Raw genomic sequence first — 23,153 nt, forward strand, 5'->3', positions numbered from 1 at the left:
TACTGCATTTCCATTGTGTAAAGTACAGTATTCATCCACAAAATCCCATGATACTGTGAAAACTCCATGATACAGAATTAAATATATATTTTTTAAAAACCCATAATACAGTGAAGCCCGATAAGTGAACCATGATATAGCAAGGGATGACTGTAATTTGACCTAGATTATGTAAATAGTATCATGCAAAACTTATTTCCATATTAAAACATCTTCATAGTCTAGTACTTTCCATTTCATCATCTAACCCTTCTTTCTAGAGACTGACCATTCAAGACAGTTTAGACTGCTTAACAATGATGTCTAGAGCAGGAAGGATGGTATAATGTAATGGAAAAATCATTGGATTTGGAGTCAGAGGAATTGAGTTCAAAACCTGGTGCTGATTTTAATTATCTTTTAACCTTGGATAAGTATTTTTTACCACATTGGTCCTCAGTTTCCAGTAAAATGACAAAATTGACCTAGATCATCCTGAAAATGACTTCTGTCTCTAAATATGTGATCCCATCAGTTTTTCTAGGCTTCTCTGTTTTCTGACTAATGAAAAGAGAAGCTATTTTTAATGTTTCATTTTAAAAATCTTGTCTTACTGCTATCTTTTATTTTATACCTCCAGTTATAAATATTTAAGCTTCCCTTTACTAATGATACATCCCTTGAAAAGAGAAAGAAAAATGCAGTTCAGCAAAATAACCAATATATCAGCCTTGTCATATTCAACAGCCATTGTTCTCTACTTCTGTAGGTGGTGAAAGATATATTTTTTTAAAATTTCTTCTTTTGAGTTCATACGTGGTCATTATAATTACACAGTATTTTGTGATTTTCCTCTTTTCCATTTACACTATTTTAATCATGTTTATTGTTTTCCTGGTTCTGCTTATGTCACTCTGCATGAATTCATATGAACCTTCCCATATTCTCCATATTCTTCATATTTATCATTTCTTATGACACAGGAATATTCCAACATATCCATGAATCACAATTTATAGAAGTCATTGTTGATGGTATCCATTACAGATTTTCCAGTAACCATTTTCCTAAGCACAAATCCCTATGTAGCCAAGAGCCTTCCTATACTCCAACTGCACCTTCCTTATTCAGTACCTGGTCCCCACATCAAGCATGTCTATCAACACAAGTGGTGACATTGAAAGCAGAGGGAGTTCAGCTGCATTACTTGGTCCCCCTGACTTCTTAGGTCCTTCCTATTCTTTGAATGTTTTCTAGGTGAAACTTGGAGTACCACTAAATAGGTTGTTGTTGTTGTTTTTTTAAGTTAAAATTTTATTTACTTTTAAATATTTTTCTATGGTTATATGATTTATTCTCTCTCTCTCACCCCTTTTCCCTTTCCACTCCCAGAGCTGACAAGCAATTCCACAGGGTTATACATGTTTTATCCCTTGCTACCTATTTCTATATTATTCATTTTTATAATAGAGTAACCATTTAAAACCAAAACTCCAAATCAAATATTCATATAAACAAGTGATAAATCATATGTTTTTTTTCCCCTGTGTTTCTACTCCTACAGTTTTTTCTCTCAATGTGGATAGCATTTTGTCCTAAATCCCTCGAGATTGTCCTGTATCATTGCCTTTCTACTAGTAGCAAAGTTGATTACATTTGATCATCCCACAATGTTTCAGTTTCTGTGTATCATTATATTATGTTCTCCTGGCTCTGTTCATTTCATTCAGCATCAATTCATGGGGGTCTTTCCTTATAGCACATTAATATATCATTCCTTATAGTACAATAATATTCCATCACCATCACATACCACAATTTATTCAGCCATTCCCTAATCAAGGGATGCCTCCACATTTTCCATTTTTTTTTTGCCACCACAAAGAGCACAGCTATGAATATTTTCATACATCCTTTTTTATTTCTTTGGGGTACAAATGTATTGCTGGATTAAAAAGCATACATTCTTTTAAAGAGGGGTTCTTTTTTTTTAAAATTTTAACTGTTATATTCTGTCTTAGAATCAATACTATTGGTTTCAAGAAAGAGGAGCAATAAGAACTAGGTAATTGGGGTTGACTTGCCCAGATTACACAATTAGGAAGTATCTGAGATCAAATTGAACCCAGGACCTCCTGTCTCTGGTTCTAGCTCTCTATCCCCTGAGCTACCTAGATGCCTCAGTAAGTAGGATTTTGATAGTAAGAACATCACAAAGAGATAATAATAAGGCTGACTAGACATAATATTTCTTGCTATTTTCCAGTTATTAAGAGTTTCTGAAATGGCCAGATGACTCAACTATGTACTTTCTCAGGCCAAATTTTCCTGTTGCCTTGAAGGCATCATCTTAGAAATGACTATGATGAGAAACTCCCTGGTGACTTATTCATTGTGGCCTTAATAAGACTAGATGGAGTAAGCTTCCAAAATATGGAAATATGTGTGGTTTTTTAGTTCATTCAGAATTTCCTGATGATTTTAATTAGTCTGGGCAATTTTCTTTCCATCTGCATCTGTGTATATAACCTGGTTCATTTTGTAAAAGTCAAATAATTCAAGAGCTAGGAATGTATTTCTGTCACAGATTATATTTTTTATTTATGTTTTGGGGGTATTTATGAATCAGATTACAAAAAGCAATTATATCAGAAATGCATTGCTCAGGAAGCTGAATTGAAGTATTTTATTAAATAAAATTAACACAGGAAATTGACCTAATTATTCAGAAAGTTGAGATGCAAATTGTGTAGTGTAGTATAGTGAAGCCAATGTTTTGACAGCCCCAGTATAGAGTTTACCAACAGTGCTGGGAAATGGTTTTTACACCTTTGACTTTCAGAAAGTACAGCTTTCAACTTATGAAAGTACTTTATAATGTATTATATAAAAATACCTTTCGCCTTTTAAAGGCCACAGTTCATCAAAACTCGCTCAATATTTCCTTTTTCTGCCATTGCTAACCACTCCTAATTAAATAGGAAATGTTATTTTGTCTTTAGGTTTAGAAACCATATACACAGACTTGTCTAAGCCTCATTTAAATTTGTCACACATGTGAGTGACCTTTGAAAACAACCTGATTTCATTCCACAATGAGTAAGCACAAGCACTCTGCTATGCTATGGTATAGAAGGTCACAGAAAGAGTAGATGTTTAAAATAATCACAAAAACATTTATTTGGAGACAAATTGTTTCCGTCTGCTCGCCATTAAGGATGTTTGAGAGGCATGAATCTGATTTCACAAATGTGGCTTATTGCCACCAATGACTTCCTAAGTTTAGTTCTAGGAGATATATGAAATACCTTCAGAGGGGTTATGGTCTGGTCATTAGTGTGAAGAACAGGAAAAGGACCTTGAGAGGATCATTTGGCTCAAATTCCTACCCCCAGTTTCTTGCCCAGAATTTCCCAAACTAATTTGACCATTGATCTTTGAAATATGCTGAAAGGACTCATAAATTCTAATCCAGGGGGACTGAGAGTAGAGAATATTTCCCCACTCCCACTCCTGCCCCCACTGCTTTACCTAAGGAAAACAAATGAAGAAAGATTTCAGAGAAATTTTGGACAAATAGAGGAAGTTAAACCTATTTTCATGCCCCCTCTAATTGCCATACATAAATATTTTTGATGCATACATACTTTCATGGGTAAGTAACATACTCCCTGAGTCTCTTTCAATTTTCTAAGACTCTGCTTTAGCTGTCTTATGATCTGCATCAATGGAGTGACAATAGATTTATCAATTTAGAGCTGTCCAACACCTTCATTTTAGAGCTGAGGAAACAGAGGTATGGAGCAGTTAAGTAATTTACCAAAGATTGTATATGTCCACCTCTAGAGAAAGAACTGATAAATAGAAATAAAAAAGACATAATTTTATATATACTTACATCTTTGTCAAATTATGCCTTCTCTAGTGAAGGAAAGGGAAGGAGGGAGGGAGATGCCTAGGAATTTTTGTATAACAAATAAATAAATTTGAACCCCTCTTTAACAAACGTCACATAGGTAGGAAATAGCACATCCAGGCTCTAAACCCAGCTCCTTTGACTCCAGATCCAATGTCCCTTCTATCACCTACATCATGGGTCTTTGATGTTTTGCCAGAATTGCGTGTGAAATGGTTTACAACTCTATATATATCTCTAGAATGAGATTTTCCTCATAGAACTCATCATTATGTGCTGTTAAAACTCTGGGGTCAGGAGGACAGTTTGAGAAATGCTGCTTTTGCCCAGAGGGGTAGGCATGACAATCCACTGGAATGAAGCAGTCCTTTATGTGCCCTATACCATACACCATTACACAGAGAAATATGGGCATGAGGCTTATCAGTGTCCAGAAGAAGCTCTACATAGGACTTCTCATGGAGAAGATCAATCCTGGTTTTTAGCTGTTACCACATCTTGTTTGTCCCAGTCACTGCTTCCTTCACCTCTATTGTTTCTTCTTCCTTCCCTTCCACCCCTTAGTATTATGGAATTAGAGAAACATAGACCCTGAAAGCTAGAAATGATCCTAGTGATAATCTGCCTAATGATCTCATTTTATAGATGAGGAAACTGAAGCTAAGCACCATTAAATGACTTGCCCATGGTCCCCGGCTTGTTAACATCAGAGCCATGATTTAAGGTCCTTGTCTTGGAGTTTGGCACATCAGAAGCCACCATACCCCATGATCTGTCTTTCTCAAGGTTAAGAGTTAGTAGGGAAGAAGTTTGGGACAGCAGATTTGGAACAGCTGCAAATGCATATCGAAGTTGATCTGCTGGAGTCAATGGCCTTCAGATAGTGGGTCAAACCCCCAGGAAAATCCTTCATCGTCAAAATCCTTCATTCTCCCCCAGTTTGATGGTCCTGTTTCTCTTATGGTAAAGCAGCATTTAGGAGTATACATTCCATGTTGAAAATCCAGTGAGTTTGTCCTAGAAAGCTGGAGTGTTGCTTCAGGGCCTGTTTATTTGGGTCCTCATGCCCATGCATCAAGCCCTGTCATCCACTCCATCATGATATATCCCTCCCATATCAGAACTCCATTTGTTCTTACTTGGGAGCATGTAATTTAAATTCCACAGTGGTAGCCGAAAACATCATTGTCTTTCCATCTCTTTTTCTCCAGCCTCTCTTCTTATATTTTTCTAAGTACAATACAGTGTGGCACAGTGGAAAGAGGATCCCTGACATCTCCACTACATGTCTGTCAGGGGAGGCATCATAGTACTCTGGAAAGAGTTCTGGGTGTGGAGAGCCTGAGTTCAGGTGCTCCCTCTAATAATCACTTGCTAGGTGTCCTTGGGGGAAAAAATCAATGAACATTTTTTAAATCCCTACTAAGTGTGGGGCAATTCACTTAATCTCCCTGCGCCTCTCTATTTTCATGTATAAAATAAGAAAGTTGGATTAAATATAGTGGTGGAAAACTCAAATAGAAATCTCTGCAGGCCATTTTTTACTTAGAAACCCACAAATTAACTTTATCTATGATGTGCTATATTTTTTATTTTGTCAAACATTTCCCAATTACATGTAATCTGATTAGGCATACTCAGAAGTTTTGCTGTCCACTACCAGTGAGTTTGACATCCCTGGACAAGATGACTTTTGAGGTCAACTTCCAACTATAAATCTATTTTTCTGTGCCAAGAATTCTACCCTTATCTGTGATGTTTTGACTTTGTCATTGTCAGCATCTTTGCCATCTCTTTCTCTTCCTCATTCTCCTCCTCCCCCTCCTCTTCCTTTTTACCTTGTGATCTGGGAAATATCACTAAAATTCCCTGGACCTTTATGTCCTCATTAGTAGAACGTGGGGTTAGACTAGATGTTCTCTGAGGTCCCTCTCAGCTCTAAAGCTATGACTCCATGGTACAAATGCCATCTTCTCCATGATACCTAAAAATGACAGCTCTCTTCTCTGAATTCCACTAATTCTTTGTACTTGTCTTAATTCACTTTTACATTCTACCTTTCATTACAGTAAATTATTTATATAGCTTATCCTCCATCTAGTCTATGAGCTTCAAAAGGACAGACTGTTCTGCCCACAGCACCTAGCATGAAGCTTTAATCATAATAGGTATTCAATAAGTGTTTGTACATTGAATTAATGAATGAATGAATCATAGTCAAAGACTGTATATTCAAAGACCTATCCTTACTCACCATCATACCACAATGACAGTTTTTGCTTGTAGGTTGTCCTGTTTCTTAGTTGTCAATTTTATGCAGGTTTCAGGTTCTTCTCCATGAGTGCAAGGTGATAATATAGGCTGTGATGTCCTTTTCTATATTGTGCCAGGAGGAAAATCCAACTATGCAGTTTGTCATAGGATGAAAAGAAATGAGAAGTCATACTCCAGAGAACATTTGTTTTTATTTTAAAATTATTGTCATTTCCTTGAAGTATTCTGTGTCTGAGTGACTGGAGGGTCACACTATTTAGAGCATTTTTTTTTAAGTTTTGTTTTATTTTTTCCAATTACATTAAAAAATTATAGCATTATTTTAAAATTTAAATTAATTTATTTAGTCAATTTAGAACATTATTTCTTAGTTACAAAAATCCTGCTTTTTCTCTTCTTCCCCTACCCCCACCCTTCCCATAGCTGACACACAATTCCACTGGGTATTACATGTGTCCTTGATCAAAACCTATTTCCATGTTGTTGGTGTTTGCATTAGGATGTTCATTTAGAGTCTACATCCACAACCATATCCCCTCAACCCATGTAATCAAGCAGTTATTTTTCTTCTGTGTTTCTGCTCCCACAGTTTTTTCTCTAAATGTGGATAGTATTCTTTCTCATAGATCCCTCCAAGTTGTTCAGGATCACTGCATTGCCACTAATGAAAAAGTCCATTACATTTGATTGTACCACAGTGTATCAGTTTCTGTGTACAATGTTCTCCTGGTTCTGCTCCTTTTGCTCTGCATCAATTCCTGGAGGTTGTTCCAGTTCCCATGGAATTCTTCCACTTTATTATTCCTTTCAACACAATAGTATTCCATCACCAACATGTATCACAATTTGTTCAGCCATTCCCCAATTGAAGGATATCCCCTCATTTTCCTTTTTTTTTTGCCACCACAAAGAGCACAGCTATGAATATTCTTGTATAATTCTTTTTCCTTATTATCTCTTTGGGTTACAAACCCAGCAGGGCTATGGCTGGATCAAAGGTCAGACAGTCTTGTAGTGCCCTTTGGGCACAGTTCCAAATTGCCCACCAAAATGGTTGGATTAATTCACAACTCCACCAGCAATGCATTCATGTTCTGACTTTGCCACATCCCCTCCAGCATTCATTACTTTCCACTGCTGTCATGTTAGCCAATCTGCTAGGTGTGAGGTGAGATCTCAAAGTTGTTTTGATTTGCATCTCTATGATTATAAGAGATTTAGAACACTTTTTCATGTGCTTATTAATAGTTTTGATTTCTTTAACTGAAAATTGCCTGTTCATGTCCCTTGCCCATTTATCAATTGGAGAATGGCTTGATTTCTTGTATAATTGATTTAGTTCTTTATAGATTTGAGTAATTAGACCTTTGTCAGAGGTTTTTTGTAATGAAGATTGTTTCCCAATTTGTTGCTTCTCTTCTAATTTTGGATGCATTGGTTTTGTTTGTACAGAAACTTTTTAATTTGATGTCATCAAAATTATTGATTTTACATTTTGTGATTTTTTTCTAGCTCTTGCTTGGTTTTAAAGTCTTTCCTTTCCCAAAGACCTGACAAGTATGCTATTCTGTGTTTGACTAATTTGCTTATAGTTTCCTTCTTTATATTCAAGTCATTCACCCATTCTGTGTTTATCTTGGTGTAGGGTATGAGATATTGATCCAAACCTAATCTCTCCCATACTGTCTTCCAATTTTCCCAGCAGTTTTTATCAAAAAGTGGGTTTTGGTCCCCAAAGCTGGGATCTTTGGGCTTATCATAGACTGTCTTCATGAGGTCACTTACCCCAAGTCTATTCCACTGATCCTCTTTTCTGTCTCTTAGCCAGTACCAAATTATTTTGATGACCACTGTTTTATAGTATAGTTTGAGATCTGGGACTGCAAGGCCTCTTTCCTTTGCATTTTTTTTCATGATTTCCCTGGATATCCTTGATCTTTTGTTCTTCCAAATGAACTTTGTTATGTTTTTTTCTAATTCAGCAAAAAAGTTTTTTGCTAGTTCAATGGGCATGGCACTAAATAAGTAAATTAATTTGGGTAGGATTGTCATTTTTATTATGTTACCTCATCCTATCCATGAGCAATCAATGTTTTTCCAATTGTTTAGATCAAGTTTTAATTGTGTGGAAAGTGTTTTGTAGTTGTGTTCATATAGTTACTGTGTTTGTCTCAGCAGATAGATCCTAAGTATTTTATATTGTCTAGGGTAATTTTAAATGGAATTTCTCTTTCTAATTCTAGCTGCTGAGATGTGTTGGAGATATATAGAAATGCTGATGACTTATGTGAGTTTATTTTGTATCCTGTGACTTTGCAAAAGTAGTTGATTATTTCCACTAGCTTTTTGGTTGATTCTCTGGGGTTCTTTAAGTAGACCATCATATCATCAACAAAGAGTGATAGCTTGGTCTCTTCGTTACCTATTTTAAATCCTCAATTTCTTTTTCTTCTATAATTGCCACATCTAATGTTTCTAGTACAATGTTAAATAGTAGAGGTGATAATGGGCATCCTTGTTTCACTCCTGATCTTATTGGGAAGGCTTTAAGTTTATTCCCATTGCAGATGATGTTTGCTAATGGTTTTAGATATGTACTGTTTATTATTTTTAGGAAAGGCCCTTATATTTCTATACTTTCTAGTGTTTTCAATAGGAATGTGTTGTATTTTGTCAAAGGCTTTTTCTACATCTATTGAGATAATCATGTGGTTTTTGTTGGTTTGCTTGTTTATTTAGAGCTTTTTGAAAGTAGGAGTACCTCAATAAATGCTAATTAATGATTAAAATGGCATAATTTACAAAAATGAATAGCTTTCTTGCTGGGGCTCATTAATTTTACAAGACAATCAGTCATTATTTTACACAAATATTATACTTTTTGTTGTTTTGTCAAGATAATAGACTTGCTCATCTAATTGCATGTTATTTTGGGTGTTCCTGTCTGGGAGATAGACTCTGCATGCAAAACAAAAAATAATAGAGTCTGTTTTAACTCAAATAAGAGTAATTAAGATGATGTTTTATTATAGATTTTCTCAAATAACAAAGGACACATGTCTGTATACAAGATCACGGATATGCATTCATATAAGTATTTATATTGTTACATAAAGAATCCTTGAAATGAGAGGTAATTCTAAGTCATACTCCAGCATGTGCCAGCTTTTAATTCTTTTAACATATACATTTTATTGTTGCTTTTTGTCTTTAACTATTAAATATTTCAAATTCCTTCCTCCATATTGAATTCTCCCACGTGTCAGGGAAAAATAGATACATTGGCTAACAAATAGGTCTTGTCTGACAGTTTATGCTATATTCCACATCCATAATTCTGTAGTTCTGGGAAAGAATGGAGAAAAGTACATTTTTTACTCTTCTTTGAGATCATACAATCATTATATCCACACAATATTATGTGTCCTGATCATCCTCTGCCTTTCTGCCAGAGCAGAGGAGAGATATTTAGTGGGATCTACATTGGTTTTTCAGTTACTTAGATTCCCTTTCAGCAATCTTTACATTTATGCTGTAATAAGCATAGTAATATGATCCTCTTGGTTCTGCATATTTTGCTTTGCATCGGATCATGGAAATTTTCCTACATAACCATGAATTCCTCATATTTGTCTGTTGTTAATACACAATAATATCCTGTCATATTAACATATGATAGTTTTTTCCCCCCATCTATTCCTCATTTGAAGGAAAGCCAACCACTTCGGTTTATAAGTCTTTGCTACCACATACACTACTCATACTACCCTTGCTACATATGCTACTCATACTTCTGAGTATTCTTTTTTATTTTTTGTATCTTCATATACCTGAATATACTTTTTGTATACACATGAGTATACATACACTATTACACTATTTAAATTATAAGTATGTTGATGTACATTAGAAAATTTGTTATTTTCTGACTTTCTTGTGATATGTGAAGTAATGGGATTACTATGTCAAAGGATATGGACAGTTTAGTCACTTGTCTTACCTAAAATTCTTAGCTAGATAGATTCATAGCTCCTGCAGAAGTTCATAAGTAGGTCTATTTTTCCCATAGGCATTCCAACATTGAATGTTCCTAACTTTTTTTATAACTTATATACTTGGATTTCTCAAACATTGGCCAGCTGTTTAGATCTGAATTCTCCATTAATTAATGTAACACTGAGGACAGTAACATTCTTATTAAAGTATCTGTAAAACTCTAAAGGAAAATCTCCCTTGCATTAATTCTTACCAGAGAAGTAGCTGGTGGTTTCCCCGAGAGGAATGCCGCAGATGTTCTCCTGCAGGTCTGTGAGTGGATCTATGATTATTACCTTGGGTTTTTGTTCTGTGTAGGTTCTCAGAAGTCCATCTAATCATCTTTTTTTTTTTAAGTCAGTTTTGAGTTTATTATATGACCCTTTAAACTCAGAAATACATTGATCAGTGGTAGGTGATCTTAAAAGTTTCAAATCTGTCCATAACCAAACACCTAAAAGGGATAATATCAAGATATCCTTATCCCAGAATCACCTTTGTGGCATCTTGTACCTCAAAGAACATGGAAGGCATTTGATGAAAAGAACCTGAGTTAATTTCCCAGGAAAAAAAATCCATCATAGTAAAATATATGCGACTCTATACAGCCTTCATTTCAAAGAATAGATTTTGAATTTTTTTCTGGGTTTCTAGATATTTTCTCCTCGACAGCTAGATGACATCTCCTTTGGACCTTCTAATTCAATATTCTTTTGTTTTGAGGTAGGCAGACTGGGTCCCCCTGTTGATATCCTGCTGGATTCTTTAAACTGTTCAGCTTTCCAAGTTCAGTGGAGAATGCCACATCATCACACCAATCTCATCACTGGATATACTGTGAGTATATAGGCTTGATAATTTTTAAAGTAGAATGCCTGCCTTTTTTCTTAAATACTTTATATTCCATCTTAGAATCACTAATGTAAGTTGGTTCCAAGGTAGAAGAGTAGCTAAAAGCTAGGCAGTGGGGCTTAAGTGACTTGCCTAGGGTCACTCAGCTAGGAAATGTCTAATGCCAGATTTGAATCCTGAATCTCCCATCTCTAGACCCAACTCTCTAACTACTGAGTCACCTAGCTGCCCCCAAATGTCTGTTTTTCCAATGTGTGTCAACTTTCTCTCTCCTTCCTTTCTTTGGGCTACACAAGCAGCCCTAATTCTCCTTGCATCACTACTCTGGAAATGCCCCATTCTTCCACTAGCCTTGAAACAAGGTTAGAAACAGTTTATTCCAGCAGGTTCTTAAGCTACAACTGAGTTAGTCTCTGTGGTTCCTTCTTGATTCATAGCTTCAGGCCAGGTTTAATAGAGGTGGTAGGTATGGTCTATCAAGTTTGGAAAGACAGAGCATGTTGGTGGGAAACAAATAGAAAGCTGTGACAAAACACCCTATTGGTAAGTGAAAAAGAATGTCAGCAGTGGATCCAATTGGTAGGGACTGAGGGAGCCCAAAGGAAAGTGACATAAGGTTTTTTAGGGAAAGCCACCTATATAATATGACCTGAAGTAGGTTACTATGTAAATAAAGTGTACGGGAGGATGGGGGAACAAATGGAAGGGGATGTGGAGGAAGCAATGAAACGTGAGCAATTAATTCCCTGCAGCTTTTAGTGAAATTAGAGCAGGATGTATTCTGTAAGAAAACCTTTGCACTCCTGTTGAACCCAGTTAACTATATTTCTTCAAGGTGTTTTACTCTGAGGCCAGGGAGAACAAATTCCTCCACCAGATGTCACAAGATGTGCCTCTCAATGAGGACATACTCAATATGGTGAGTATCCCCATCACCAACAACATCCCTTGAATGTGATATGAACGTCGGGGGTGGTAAGGATGCTCTCAATAGTGATGAGTGGGAATTAGAATGTCTCTTGTCCATTAAGTATGTATTTCTTTAAATTTCATGTTGGAGAGGCAGGAGACTACTAATTCAGGACATAGTGTATACAATCAGATGGGGCCATTGTGTCTGATATTTGTGCTCATTTCCCCCCTTGTTTCCTTGATTGTTTTCTTTGAAGGTTTGATCTGGAGGAGGAGTTGGGATTTCATCCTGTTTTATTTCCCAAAATGACAGTGATATAATGACAAAAGTCATTTACGGGATGTATTTTTAAAAAATAAGGAAAAATTTGATTGGTGTGCCTCCAAACATTTAGACATTTGCAGAAAGTATAACAGTTAAAATTTTCCTACTCTCTACTTCCAAACCTTTTTGTCAATGATTCTGAAAACAATTTCCTTAGAGTCATTTTCCTTTTCCACATAAAGTTCAATTTTGATCTCTTAGAGCTAACTCCCAGGAAAGCTTTAAAAGTAAAAATGTCAAATCTGAATGTTCCCAAATGCCTGAAGAGACACAATGAAGAGAACAATGTATTTTCAACTATATTTTAAAATGGTTCTCTTTTATTTTTCTCTCTTATTACTCTATCCTTCCATTTTCCTATACTTTTTGTCATTCCATTCTATAGTCTCACCTTTCTGCTTTAAGCAAATTTTTCTTCTTTAACATTTTCTTTCCTTTTTTTCCTCTACTTTTTAATTTTGGGAGTATATACTTTGTTTTTCATTTCCAAACCTAGTCTTCCCCCTTTCCCTACACTGAAAACTATCCTTTATAATAAACAATTTAAAAAGAGAAGTAACAAAGGACTACTCAGTAAAACTATTCATTATCCTTGGGCATATTCTCTACTGCCTTTTCTCATTCTCAGTATTCTCTCTGTCTCTATCTTCGTCTATTTCTGTCTCTCTTTTTCAATCTCTCTCTCTCTCTCTCTCTCTCTCTCTCTCTCCTCCCCCCCCTCCTAAATAGAGGCTGCTAAAACAGAAACTGCCCCTTCCTAACTGGAACTGGCAAAGGATTGGGATACTGGTCTCAAGGCTTTGAAGTAAAAAAGTTCCTATTGTTTTTTCTCAATACAAAGGTTTCCTACCAGATTCTAGTCATTTTCCTCAACCTGCTGATATCAACAAGCATTTACTATGTGACTAATTCCTTTCATTCCCTATTTAAGCAATTAGTTTGGGATTAGTTGATGGAGGGGATATAACAGAATTACATGACATTGTCCTTGCCCATGAGCTGCCTAGGGTCTTATTGGAAAGAGAAGATGTGAAACAGTGAGCAACACCAGTCTTTAAGGAATGGTCATTAAATGTTGATTAGAGGTATTAGAGATACTTAGAGAAGGGTGGAATTTGGTGTGAGCTACAATGGTGAAGGAAGATTTCATGGAAACAGGAACTTAAAGGAGTATGAGCTGCTGGACTTGGAATTAATTGTAGGACCTGAAATTCAAATCCCAGGTTTGCTTCTTATTAGATTGAAGATTTAGAGTAGGAAGGGATCTTGGAGTCCATCAAGTCCATTTTACAAGTGATGTGACTTTTCTGGAGTCACAAAGCTAATAAATCTCTAAATTGAGATTTGAATTCAGGATTTCCTAAATCCAAGTTCAGTGTCCTTTTTGCCAAACCACCTTGCTGCCTCGCTATACTGCCTAGATAAAATCTGTGTGGATTTGGGCAAATTACCTAATTTCTCGAGATCTTCTCAATTTCCTCTATGTTCATAGATTTGGAGCTGAAAAGGGGACTTTAGAACTCATGTAGTCAAACCACTCATTTTACAGAGAAGGAAATTGAGACTCAGAAAGATTGCTCAAAATTAAACAGAGAAGGGCAGTACGTCATAGTAGATAGAGAACCAGGTCTGGAGTCAGGAGGACATGGATTTATATCTCACCTTAGACATTTCCTAGCTAAGTGACCATGGGCAAATCACTTAACCCTGATTGCCTAGCCCTTGCCACTCTTTTGCCTTAGAATTGATTCCAAAAAAGAAGGTAGGGGTTTAAAAAAAAGCTCCACCAGATCACAATAATGTCTAAAATGGAAATAATAACACCTTCACTCCCGTTCTTGCAGACTTTTCTATGATGAAAACACTTTGTAAACTTTAAAATTCTACAAAAATGGGCTGATGGGACGGGATAAGAAGGGAATCCCATTTGAATGGAACAAAGGCTCAATGGTGAGAAAGGATTGATGTGAGTTAAAGGATTAGAAGCAAGGTCTTGGGCAGAGGGCTTCCATAGGAATAATGTGAGTCTCCAGCTCTGGATGGGGCACTAGAGGAGTAAGTTTTCAGACTGACCTTGAGACTTTAGAGATCCCATCATCCTTCATACTGTTCTTTTCTTTTCCCTCTACAGAGTCCACTGGATAACCAGGCAGCTTTCGTAAGTATGCTTCACATGCTAATGTACCCATGATGCAAACTTTAAGAATGTAGGTGGTCTCTTCTCATCAAAATATTGAAGTTGGCAGACACTCTTTTGATATTTATTAATCAGTCAGCCCAACCAGACAGTGCATATTGCTAGTGAGAGCAGAGACCGTGGAGTGTACAAGGTGAATTTTTAATCATTAAAAAAATAAGCCTCTTTTAGCCCTGCTGTGTGATGCTTCAGCTCACATAGCAATATAAGCATAAGAGGCCCGTTTTTTAAAAGATTGAAATAATTTAATCTCTGTCTCGAGGCCAGGTGAAATAGATTGGAAGAGAGAAAATATTTAAACTGGTAAAGTGTCACAGTGGTTGGTTTTTCTTTCTTTTTTTTTCTTTTCCTTCTTTTCTCTTCTCTTTACTCCCCGTGAATTGTTGATACACACAGTCTCAATTACTTCAGACATTCCTACAGGATGTAATCAATTCAACCAAACAGGAGTTGATTTTTGAAATGAGGATTTAAAGCCTGCCTACTGCAAGAGAAGTATTTGAGGTGAAAACGTTTGATTTTCTTGGTTAAGTGCAAAAAAGTGTGGAGGACTGATGGCCAGTTAGTTTATTTCAATCAATAAAATGGCAGTTTTGTGACATTCTGATCCATTGTTTTGGTGGAAAAAAACATTAGATTTGAAGTCTGTTGACTCAGGTTCCATTGCTACCCCTATCATTTCCTATATGATCTTGGGAAAGACAATTAACCTCCCTGGGCCTCAGTTTCCCAATCTGTAAAATGAGTGGCTTGAACTGGAAGGTCTCTAAGATCCCTTCCGATTAGAGCTTTGTGATCTTGCTTCACCTAAATCTTCCCTTAGACTGAAACTCCTGTAATCAGACACTCATGAACCTAAACAGTTTTTAATATGAGGATGAAAGTGGATGATTTAGCATTTTTAAGGTGAGAAATGAAAGGGATTTCTTGACAGTAGAGGAGGCTTGATGTAATGTGCTCATGAGGTGATGGAAAAAATACTTATCTGGAAGTCAAAATACTTTCATTCTCATTTCAATTCTACCTTTAACTGGTTTTATGAATTTGTGGAATTTAAGTACCTGGGCAAATTGCTTGTCTCTCTGGGGTGTTCTTCAAAGTCTTCTCCAGCTCTAAAATTCTAATAATTACTTGCATACCGCTACTACTTCCTGCAACTCACTCTCCTTTGCCCTTATTCTCAACGATTTTTCCTACAAAATAAATGTAGCTCCTTTTTTTCCCCCCTGAAGCAAGAATTCAGATAAAAACAAGTTCTGTTTCTATACCTTCTTCCTCTAAAGGTATTGTCTAGTCTTATCTTGGCACTATTATTTGATGCTAGAATCACCTTAGGCAAGTTATAGTACTTCTCCGTACCTCAGACCAGGACTAGGTGATTACTAAACTCTCTTGCAATTCAGAACTCTACAGTCTATTTCACAGATGAATAAGCTAAGGAACAGAGGGATCAAATGGTGGCTAAATGAAAAGATGGGGATAAATAAACACTGAAAATAATGAGCAATTAAAAAATGAAGTCACAGCATGTGGGGCAGGTAGGTGATGCAGGGGATAGAGCACCGGGTCTGAAGTCAGGAAGAATCATCTTTCTGAGTTAAAACCTAACCTTAGACTCTTCCTAACTGTGTGACCCTAGGCAAATCATTTAATCCTGTTTGCCTCAGTTTTCTCATTTGCAAAATGAACTGGAGAATGAAATGGCAAACCACTTCAGTATCTTTTCTAAGAAAACCCTAACTGGGGTCATAAAGAGATGAACACAACTGAAGAAATGAACAACAACTTATATTTCAGGCCTTGGACCTGACCATTTATAACTATATGACTCTGGACGAGTCACAACTGCTCAGAGCCTCAGGTTCCATATTTGTAAAATGGGTGTAATAATAATTGGACTATTTACTTCACAGGATTATTGTGAGAAAAACAATTTGTAAACTTTCAACTCATTAACAAAGGTGAGCCATGTGTGAGATCTATTAAATACCAGATTTCATTCAAATCAGTTCAATCTAATCCAGCCTGACTCAATAGACTTTATTTGGCCAAAGCATTGTGCTAGGCACTAGGACTACAAAAACAAAGTGAAAACAATTTCTGCCTCCAAGAGACTTATGACAAAAAAAGGCTATTCACCACCACAGAAGAAACTGATGGAGTCTGAATGTAGATTGAACCTACCATTTTTTACCTTTGTTCCTTCATGAGATTTTTCTTGTATAAGTGACATAAATATTCTTTCCCAACATGGTGAATATGGAAATATGTATTGCATGATAGCAATGTACATATAACCTATATAATATTGGGGAGGAGAGAAGAAGGGAGGAGGGAAAGTAGAGAACATGGATCACAAAATGTCAGCAAACGGTTAAAAAATTATATCTACATGTAATCTGGAAAAGAAAAGAAAAATATAACAATAAAAATTAAAAAACAGCCCCCCCCCCCCCTTGGAAAGCTTTCATTCCAACCCAAGAGAAAGAAAATACACACAAATACAAAATAATTTGGCAGAATAGGGCTGGGGAAGAAGAGGAAACTCAAACTGAGCAATAGCCACATTTGAATTTGAATGTCAGTTAACTTTCAATTGGTGCTATTTCCATAGGACACTTTGCTTCATCAATCAGTCAACATTTATTAAGTGCTTACTATGTGTCAGCAACTATACAAATCAATGTAGAAACTTGGTTGCTCTCAAGGCATTTACATTTTAATGGAGAAGATATGCAAATAACTTAGAAAAAACAAAAAAAAAACATACATACAGAAGAAATGCAAGGTAATCTCAGAAGGAAGGCACCTAGCACTAGAGATGGCTAGGAAAGATTTCCTTTTTGCAAATAATATTTATCCCCCCCCCCCAATATGTGAAAACAATTCTTTGAAAGTTTTGAGTTCCAAATTTCTCTCCCTTCTTTTGACCCTTCCTCCCTCACTTTTTCCCTATCCTTCCCCCTCCCTGAAACAGAAAGAAATCTGATATAGATATTAGTCATTCTGTGGAAGAGATCTCAAATGACATGAAAGAGGAAAAGGAGGAGGAGGAGGAGGTGGAAGAAGAAGAAGAAGAAGAAGATGATGATGATGATGATATAGTATGTTTGAGAAATAAGATGGGATTTGAGATGAGTTGAAATGAGGAAGTCCATGAAGATGAGGAAGAAGAGCATTCTAGTCTTGATATGGAAGGTCCTGGGTTCAAATTTGAATTCAGACACTTCTTGCCTGTATGACCGGGGCAAGCCATATAACCAAAACTACCTAACCTTTACCTCTCTTCTGCCTTGCAATCAACACTTAGTATAGATTTTTTCTTTATTTTCTTTTAAAATTCAAAAATATTTTATTTTCTCAATTATGTGTAATAATAATTTTCAATATATTTTTTCTAAAATTATAAAATTGAAACCATTTCTCTCCTTCAATTCCCTCCCCCAACTCAGAGATGGTAAGCAATTTGATCTGGGCTATACATGTATTATCATGCAAAACACACTCCCATATTTTTGTAATTGTTGTAAGAACAAATCCATACAAAACTAACACTCCAAAATAAAACCATAAGTGGAAGATAGTATGCTTTGAAATGCATCTGACTACAAAACTTCTTTCTCTGTTGGATAGCATTCTTTATCAAAAGTCCTTCAGAATTGTCCCAGATCATCGCATTGCTGAGAATAGATAAAAATTTTCACAGTTGATCATTGAACAATATTGCTGTTGTGTTTACAATGTTTTCCCAGTTCTGCTTATTTCACTGCATCAGTTCACATAGATCTTTCCAGTTTTTTTCTGAAATCATCCTGTTTATCATTTCTTATATAGCACAATAGTATCCCATCACCAACATATACCATGATTTGTTTGGCATTCCTCAATTGATGGACAACACCACAAAAACAACTACTATATTTTTGTAGGAGTACATCCTTTCCCTCTTTTTTATGATTTTTTTGATCCAGTAGTGCTAATTTTAGTGGATCAAAGGGTATGCACAATTTTATGACCCTTTGGGCATAGTTCCCAATTGCTCTTCAGAATGGTTGGATTAGTTTACCACTCAACCAATAAAGCATTAGTGTCCCAATTTTGCTACAACCCTTCCAATATTTGTTAGTTTCCTTCACTGTTATATTAGCCAATCTGATAAGATACCTCAGCAGTGTTTTGAAATGTTTATTTCTGTAATCAAGAGTGATTTAGAATATTTGAAAACTATGATTATTGATAGCTTTGATTTCTTCATCTGAAAATTGCTTATTCGTATCCTATGACTATTTGTCAATTTGGAAATGACTTTTATTCTATGAATTTGATTTAGTTCTCTATAGATTTGAGAAATTAGACCTTTGTCAGAGAAATTTGTTATGAATCTTTTCCCCCAGTTTGTTTTTCCTTCTAATCTTGGTTACATTGGTTTTGTTTGTATAAAAGCTTTTAAATTTAATATAATCACAACTGTATTACATCTTATAATGCTTTCTATCTCATGTTTAGTCGTAACTTAGTATAGATTCTAAGACAGAAGGTAAGGATTTAAAAAAATTTTTTTAACTTGATATTTGATCCTGGAAGTAATAGGGAGCCAGTGGAGTTTTGAGGGGAGGAAGTAACAGGGTCAGACTACAGAATGATAACTTTGGTCACTAAATGAAAGATGATTTGGAGTGGGGAGACACTTGAGGCAGAGAATCTAACTAGAAAGTCTGTTTCTGCTGGAATCAGTATCTTCACAGATCATCTACATGATTGGAATAAAAGACATCTGGCTTATGATTTCATTTCTGAAAGCAAAAGCATGGATCCCAGTAGGTTAGGAGAGCTGAGCAACAAGGACTTGAATGGTTAGTTAGAACAGAAAAGTAGAGGTAATTTATATTCAGGTTCCACAAACAAAAAATTCTTGAATGCACTTTCAAGAATCTTTCTACTAATTGAAAAATAAGAGACCTTTGCATCTGCTAAATGCAGATCAGAAAACTGTACATGTAGGATAACAAATATTTAAGATATAGCAGGGTTTACAACCAGTACGAGATAATGCAGGGAAGAAGGGGAAGAGATGCACCACATCCATTTCAGTACATTTTAACAACAGACACTGTTGTCTACCATGAGCTGGGGATATGAAGATGGTGTCCCTTCCATCTCCACAAAGAACTTACATTCCCCCCTTTTTTTTTAACTTTACCTTCCATCTTAGAATCAATACTAAGTTTTGGTTCCAAAACAGAAGAATGGCAAGTGCTAGGAAATAGGAGTTAAGTGACTTGCCCAAGGTCATAACCTGCAAATGTCTGAGGCCACATTTGCATCCATGACCTCCTGTCTCCAAGTCTAGCTCCCTAGCCACAGAGCCACTTAGCTGCTCCACATTCTGTCTTTAAAATACCTTTATTGTGGAATAAAATCTGACTCAAACTAGAAGAGATAGAGTGACATTTGGCAAAAGAATGGGTTTGTTCATTTCAAGAGGAAAACTAGAACTGCTTAAAAGGAAATCTCTCCTAGTATTTAGCCTGGCACATCTGCCTCCTTGACTTCAGATTAGCTGAGCACAGGCATTTAAAGGGCTGTTTTATAGATCTCAAGTGTTTGTGGTCACTCAGTGAGAGTGGCTGCTGTGTGGGCATTTGTTTTCTTGGAATGCAGAGCACAGTGGTCTGGTTGGCGGAAGTGTTCTGGGCAGCCCTGAGGAGAGCTTCCAGAAAAATGGGGGAAGCTGTGGAAAATCTCTTCAGTGCCAAATATAAATGCAAGGGGTTAGAGGAGTGAGAGGGCCTCAGGAGATTCCAGGGAGAAACTGGTGATTGACTGGCATCTTCATACATAATTCTCATCCTTTCATGTATCTTCTAGAAATAGCACTGCATATTCTCCTACTTTATTTCTCCCTCCCCTTCTCTTCCTTCCCTTTCTCCGTTGATCTCTTGCAGTGATCTTTCAGTGCTATTCTGACAAAATGTTCCCCAAAGAACAAGTTATATGATTATGTGATACATATTTTCTTAGAGATTTTTACTCATTATGTCTATTGTTTGTTGTCAAAAAATAAATTACTCATCAGTTATTCCCGGTGATCTTTAAAAGAAGCAAGAAAATCCTGGATTCTGGGGTCTACCTCAGACTCCTTACTTGTGCTGGATTTCTTTTTCATTAAAAAAAAAAGGGGTCAAATAGAAACAGAAAATAATGATTTAGAGCAAGAAGGACCTTAGATTATCTAATATAACTTTCTTATTTAACAGATGAGGAAACAGATGAGGCCCAGAGACATTAAATAATAAGACATCCAATTATTATTTAAGGAAGTGTTAAGAGGGAAAATATTTAGGATTCATTCTACGAAGTTAAAAAAAAAAAACCATAAACTGGTAGAGGGGAAGAATTGTTGAAGATGACCTGAGTCTTAGCTTAGTTAAATCCAAGTGATTTATTTTTTCTTCATTCTGTTCAAAACAAATCAAAGGACAAAGGGCAAATCAACAAGAAAATCATAGGTAGAAACAAGACTGAAAGAAATAGCTTAGCTATTGAAAATTTCATTTAATTAAGAATTATTTTTCTACATAAAAAAGTCCTTAACTTTGTATCTAAATTGGTACAAATCTGAAATAATGGACAGTCAGATACCCAGAATTAGTCTGATATTCTATCAAGGAGTTATAAATTATCAGCACAGTAATGAAGTCAGCTAGATAAGAGGAAGGATAGTAGAGAGGGAAATGAACAATTAGATGGCCAGATTCTGCTTCTCACTCTATAGCCTCCAGGACAGGGACCATTTTCTTCTAATCTAGAGGTTAGCTCACTTCCTTGTATATAGTAGGCACTTAATGAATATTGAATCAAATTAAATTGAAATGCTAAGCCCCAGCACAGGAAAATAAATGGATTCCGCCTCCAAAACTGTAGTTAAGTGAAAAATAACTAACTTCCCACACCCTAGAGATAATTTGTTTTGAAAATTCCCACCTGACAACCTTCTAGATGTAAAACTTTTCCTGATTTATTTTTATTAATATCTTATTTTTTTAATTTGTAAAGTTGAGTAGATTTAAGGCAATCTGGTTTTAAAGGCTTTTAGTAAATATTTTTGGTGATTTTCACATTTCTTAATCTTTTCAGATAGCTTTAAACGCAGTAAGAGTGTTTAATGTTAACATTTGGTATATACAGACTGAACTTCCAATTTATGGCTTTTAATGATTTTTGCAGACCTTTTGCAGATTTTGCAGAATCTTTAATTCATACAGTTTTATGACTTTTTAGGAGAGGAGGAACATGAAACAGACAGCTTTGAAATATTTTAGTTGGTCTAGAAAAGGAATTCTGTTTGCTTTAGGAGTTTTAAGATTTGGAAAAGAAGGGTAGAAAAAGATGTGTGCCTCTAGCCTTTTACTCTCCTTAGCAAGAAGTGAAGAATCAGATTGATTATAGAAATGTAACTAAGATAAAGGATTCAGAGTATAGAGGGTAAAAACAGAAACCAAAAGGAAATGGAGCTCCAAAAATGCCTGGGACATGGGGGTAGCTAGAAAACCCTGGCTACCTGTCAAAGACAACTTTATTTCCTCATCTCAAAACTGTGGCGCCTGTTATTTCTTGCATTGGATTAAGTGGAATAATATTATTTGAATGGGTTCAACTTCTGTCTCTTCCAAGCATAGCTCGTAAAATTCATGGAGGTGGGAGTTCAGTGTCAAGTTCAGGGAGCAGGAGTAAGCCAGTTTAAGTGGAATATTTTATGAAGGAAAGTAATAGGAAATAAAGTTGCAAAGGCACATAGGATCAATCAATAAAGATTTATTAAGTGCCTACTATGTGTCAAGAACTGTGCTAAGACAAAAAGAGACCAAAGAGAGTCCCTGCCCAAGCTTGAGAAAACATGCAAAAACATACAAAACAATTCAAGCACAAGATAAATAAAAAAATAATTAACAGAAGGCACTAGAAAAATAATTAACAGAAGGAGGGGTTGGGTCAGGCTTCCTCTAAATGATGAGATTTTAGTTGGAACTTGAAGAAAGCCAGGGAAGTCAGTAGACAGAGTAGAGGAGGGAAAGAGTTCCAGGCATGGAGACCAGCCAAAGAAAATGGTGGGAGCTGAAAGATGGGTGTTGTGTTCATGGAAGAGCCAGGAGGCCAGTGTCACTGGATTGAAGAATGGCAGAGAATAAAGTGTAAGAAAATTGAAAAGGTTGAAGGGGCTAAAAGAGCACTTTTTTTATTCAATTGTAGAGGCAATGGGAAATCCCTGGAATCTACTAGATAGGGACAAGTGTCAGGTCAAACCTGCACTTTGGGAAAATCACTTTAGTAGTTGTAGGACGGTTTGGAATAGAAAGAGAACTGAGGCAGGCAGACCCACCAGTAGGCTTTTGCCACAATCCCACTTTGATGAGGTGACACTAGAGGATTTGATGTGACTGTCAGTGTCAGAAGAGACAAAGGAGGGCATTTGAGAGATGTTACAAAGGTAAATTTGACAGGTCTTGATGTCCATTTGGAGGTAAAGTTTAGTGAGAAGTTGAGAATGATATGAGTATAGAAAACAAGAGAGAGATTAGGGTTGAATATATAAATTCCTGAGTCATCTTCATAGAGATGTCATTAAAGCCCTTCCAAATGATGAGATCACTAAGGGAAAGAGG

General features: G+C 36.1%; 1 protein-coding gene across 4 annotated transcripts in view; it reads left to right on the top strand.

Annotated features, from left to right (window-relative positions):
* EGFLAM (EGF like, fibronectin type III and laminin G domains) overlaps window positions 1-23,153 on the top strand; it is a 266,219-nt gene that overhangs the window by 85,051 nt on the left and 158,015 nt on the right. For 2 of the 4 annotated variants that reach the window (XM_007487435.3, XM_007487436.3), the window contains exons 2-4: window positions 10,932-11,041; window positions 11,892-11,975; window positions 14,425-14,451. In XM_007487435.3, the coding sequence (XP_007487497.2) occupies window positions 10,932-11,041; window positions 11,892-11,975; window positions 14,425-14,451 (221 nt within the window). The remainder of the gene's footprint in view (window positions 1-10,931; window positions 11,042-11,891; window positions 11,976-14,424; window positions 14,452-23,153) is intronic. The other 2 variants (XM_007487437.3, XM_007487438.3) reach the window with 1 other exon arrangement.

This window comes from Monodelphis domestica, chromosome 3 (genome assembly GCF_027887165.1).
Source record: "Monodelphis domestica isolate mMonDom1 chromosome 3, mMonDom1.pri, whole genome shotgun sequence".
NCBI classification, from domain to species: Eukaryota; Metazoa; Chordata; class Mammalia; order Didelphimorphia; family Didelphidae; genus Monodelphis; species Monodelphis domestica.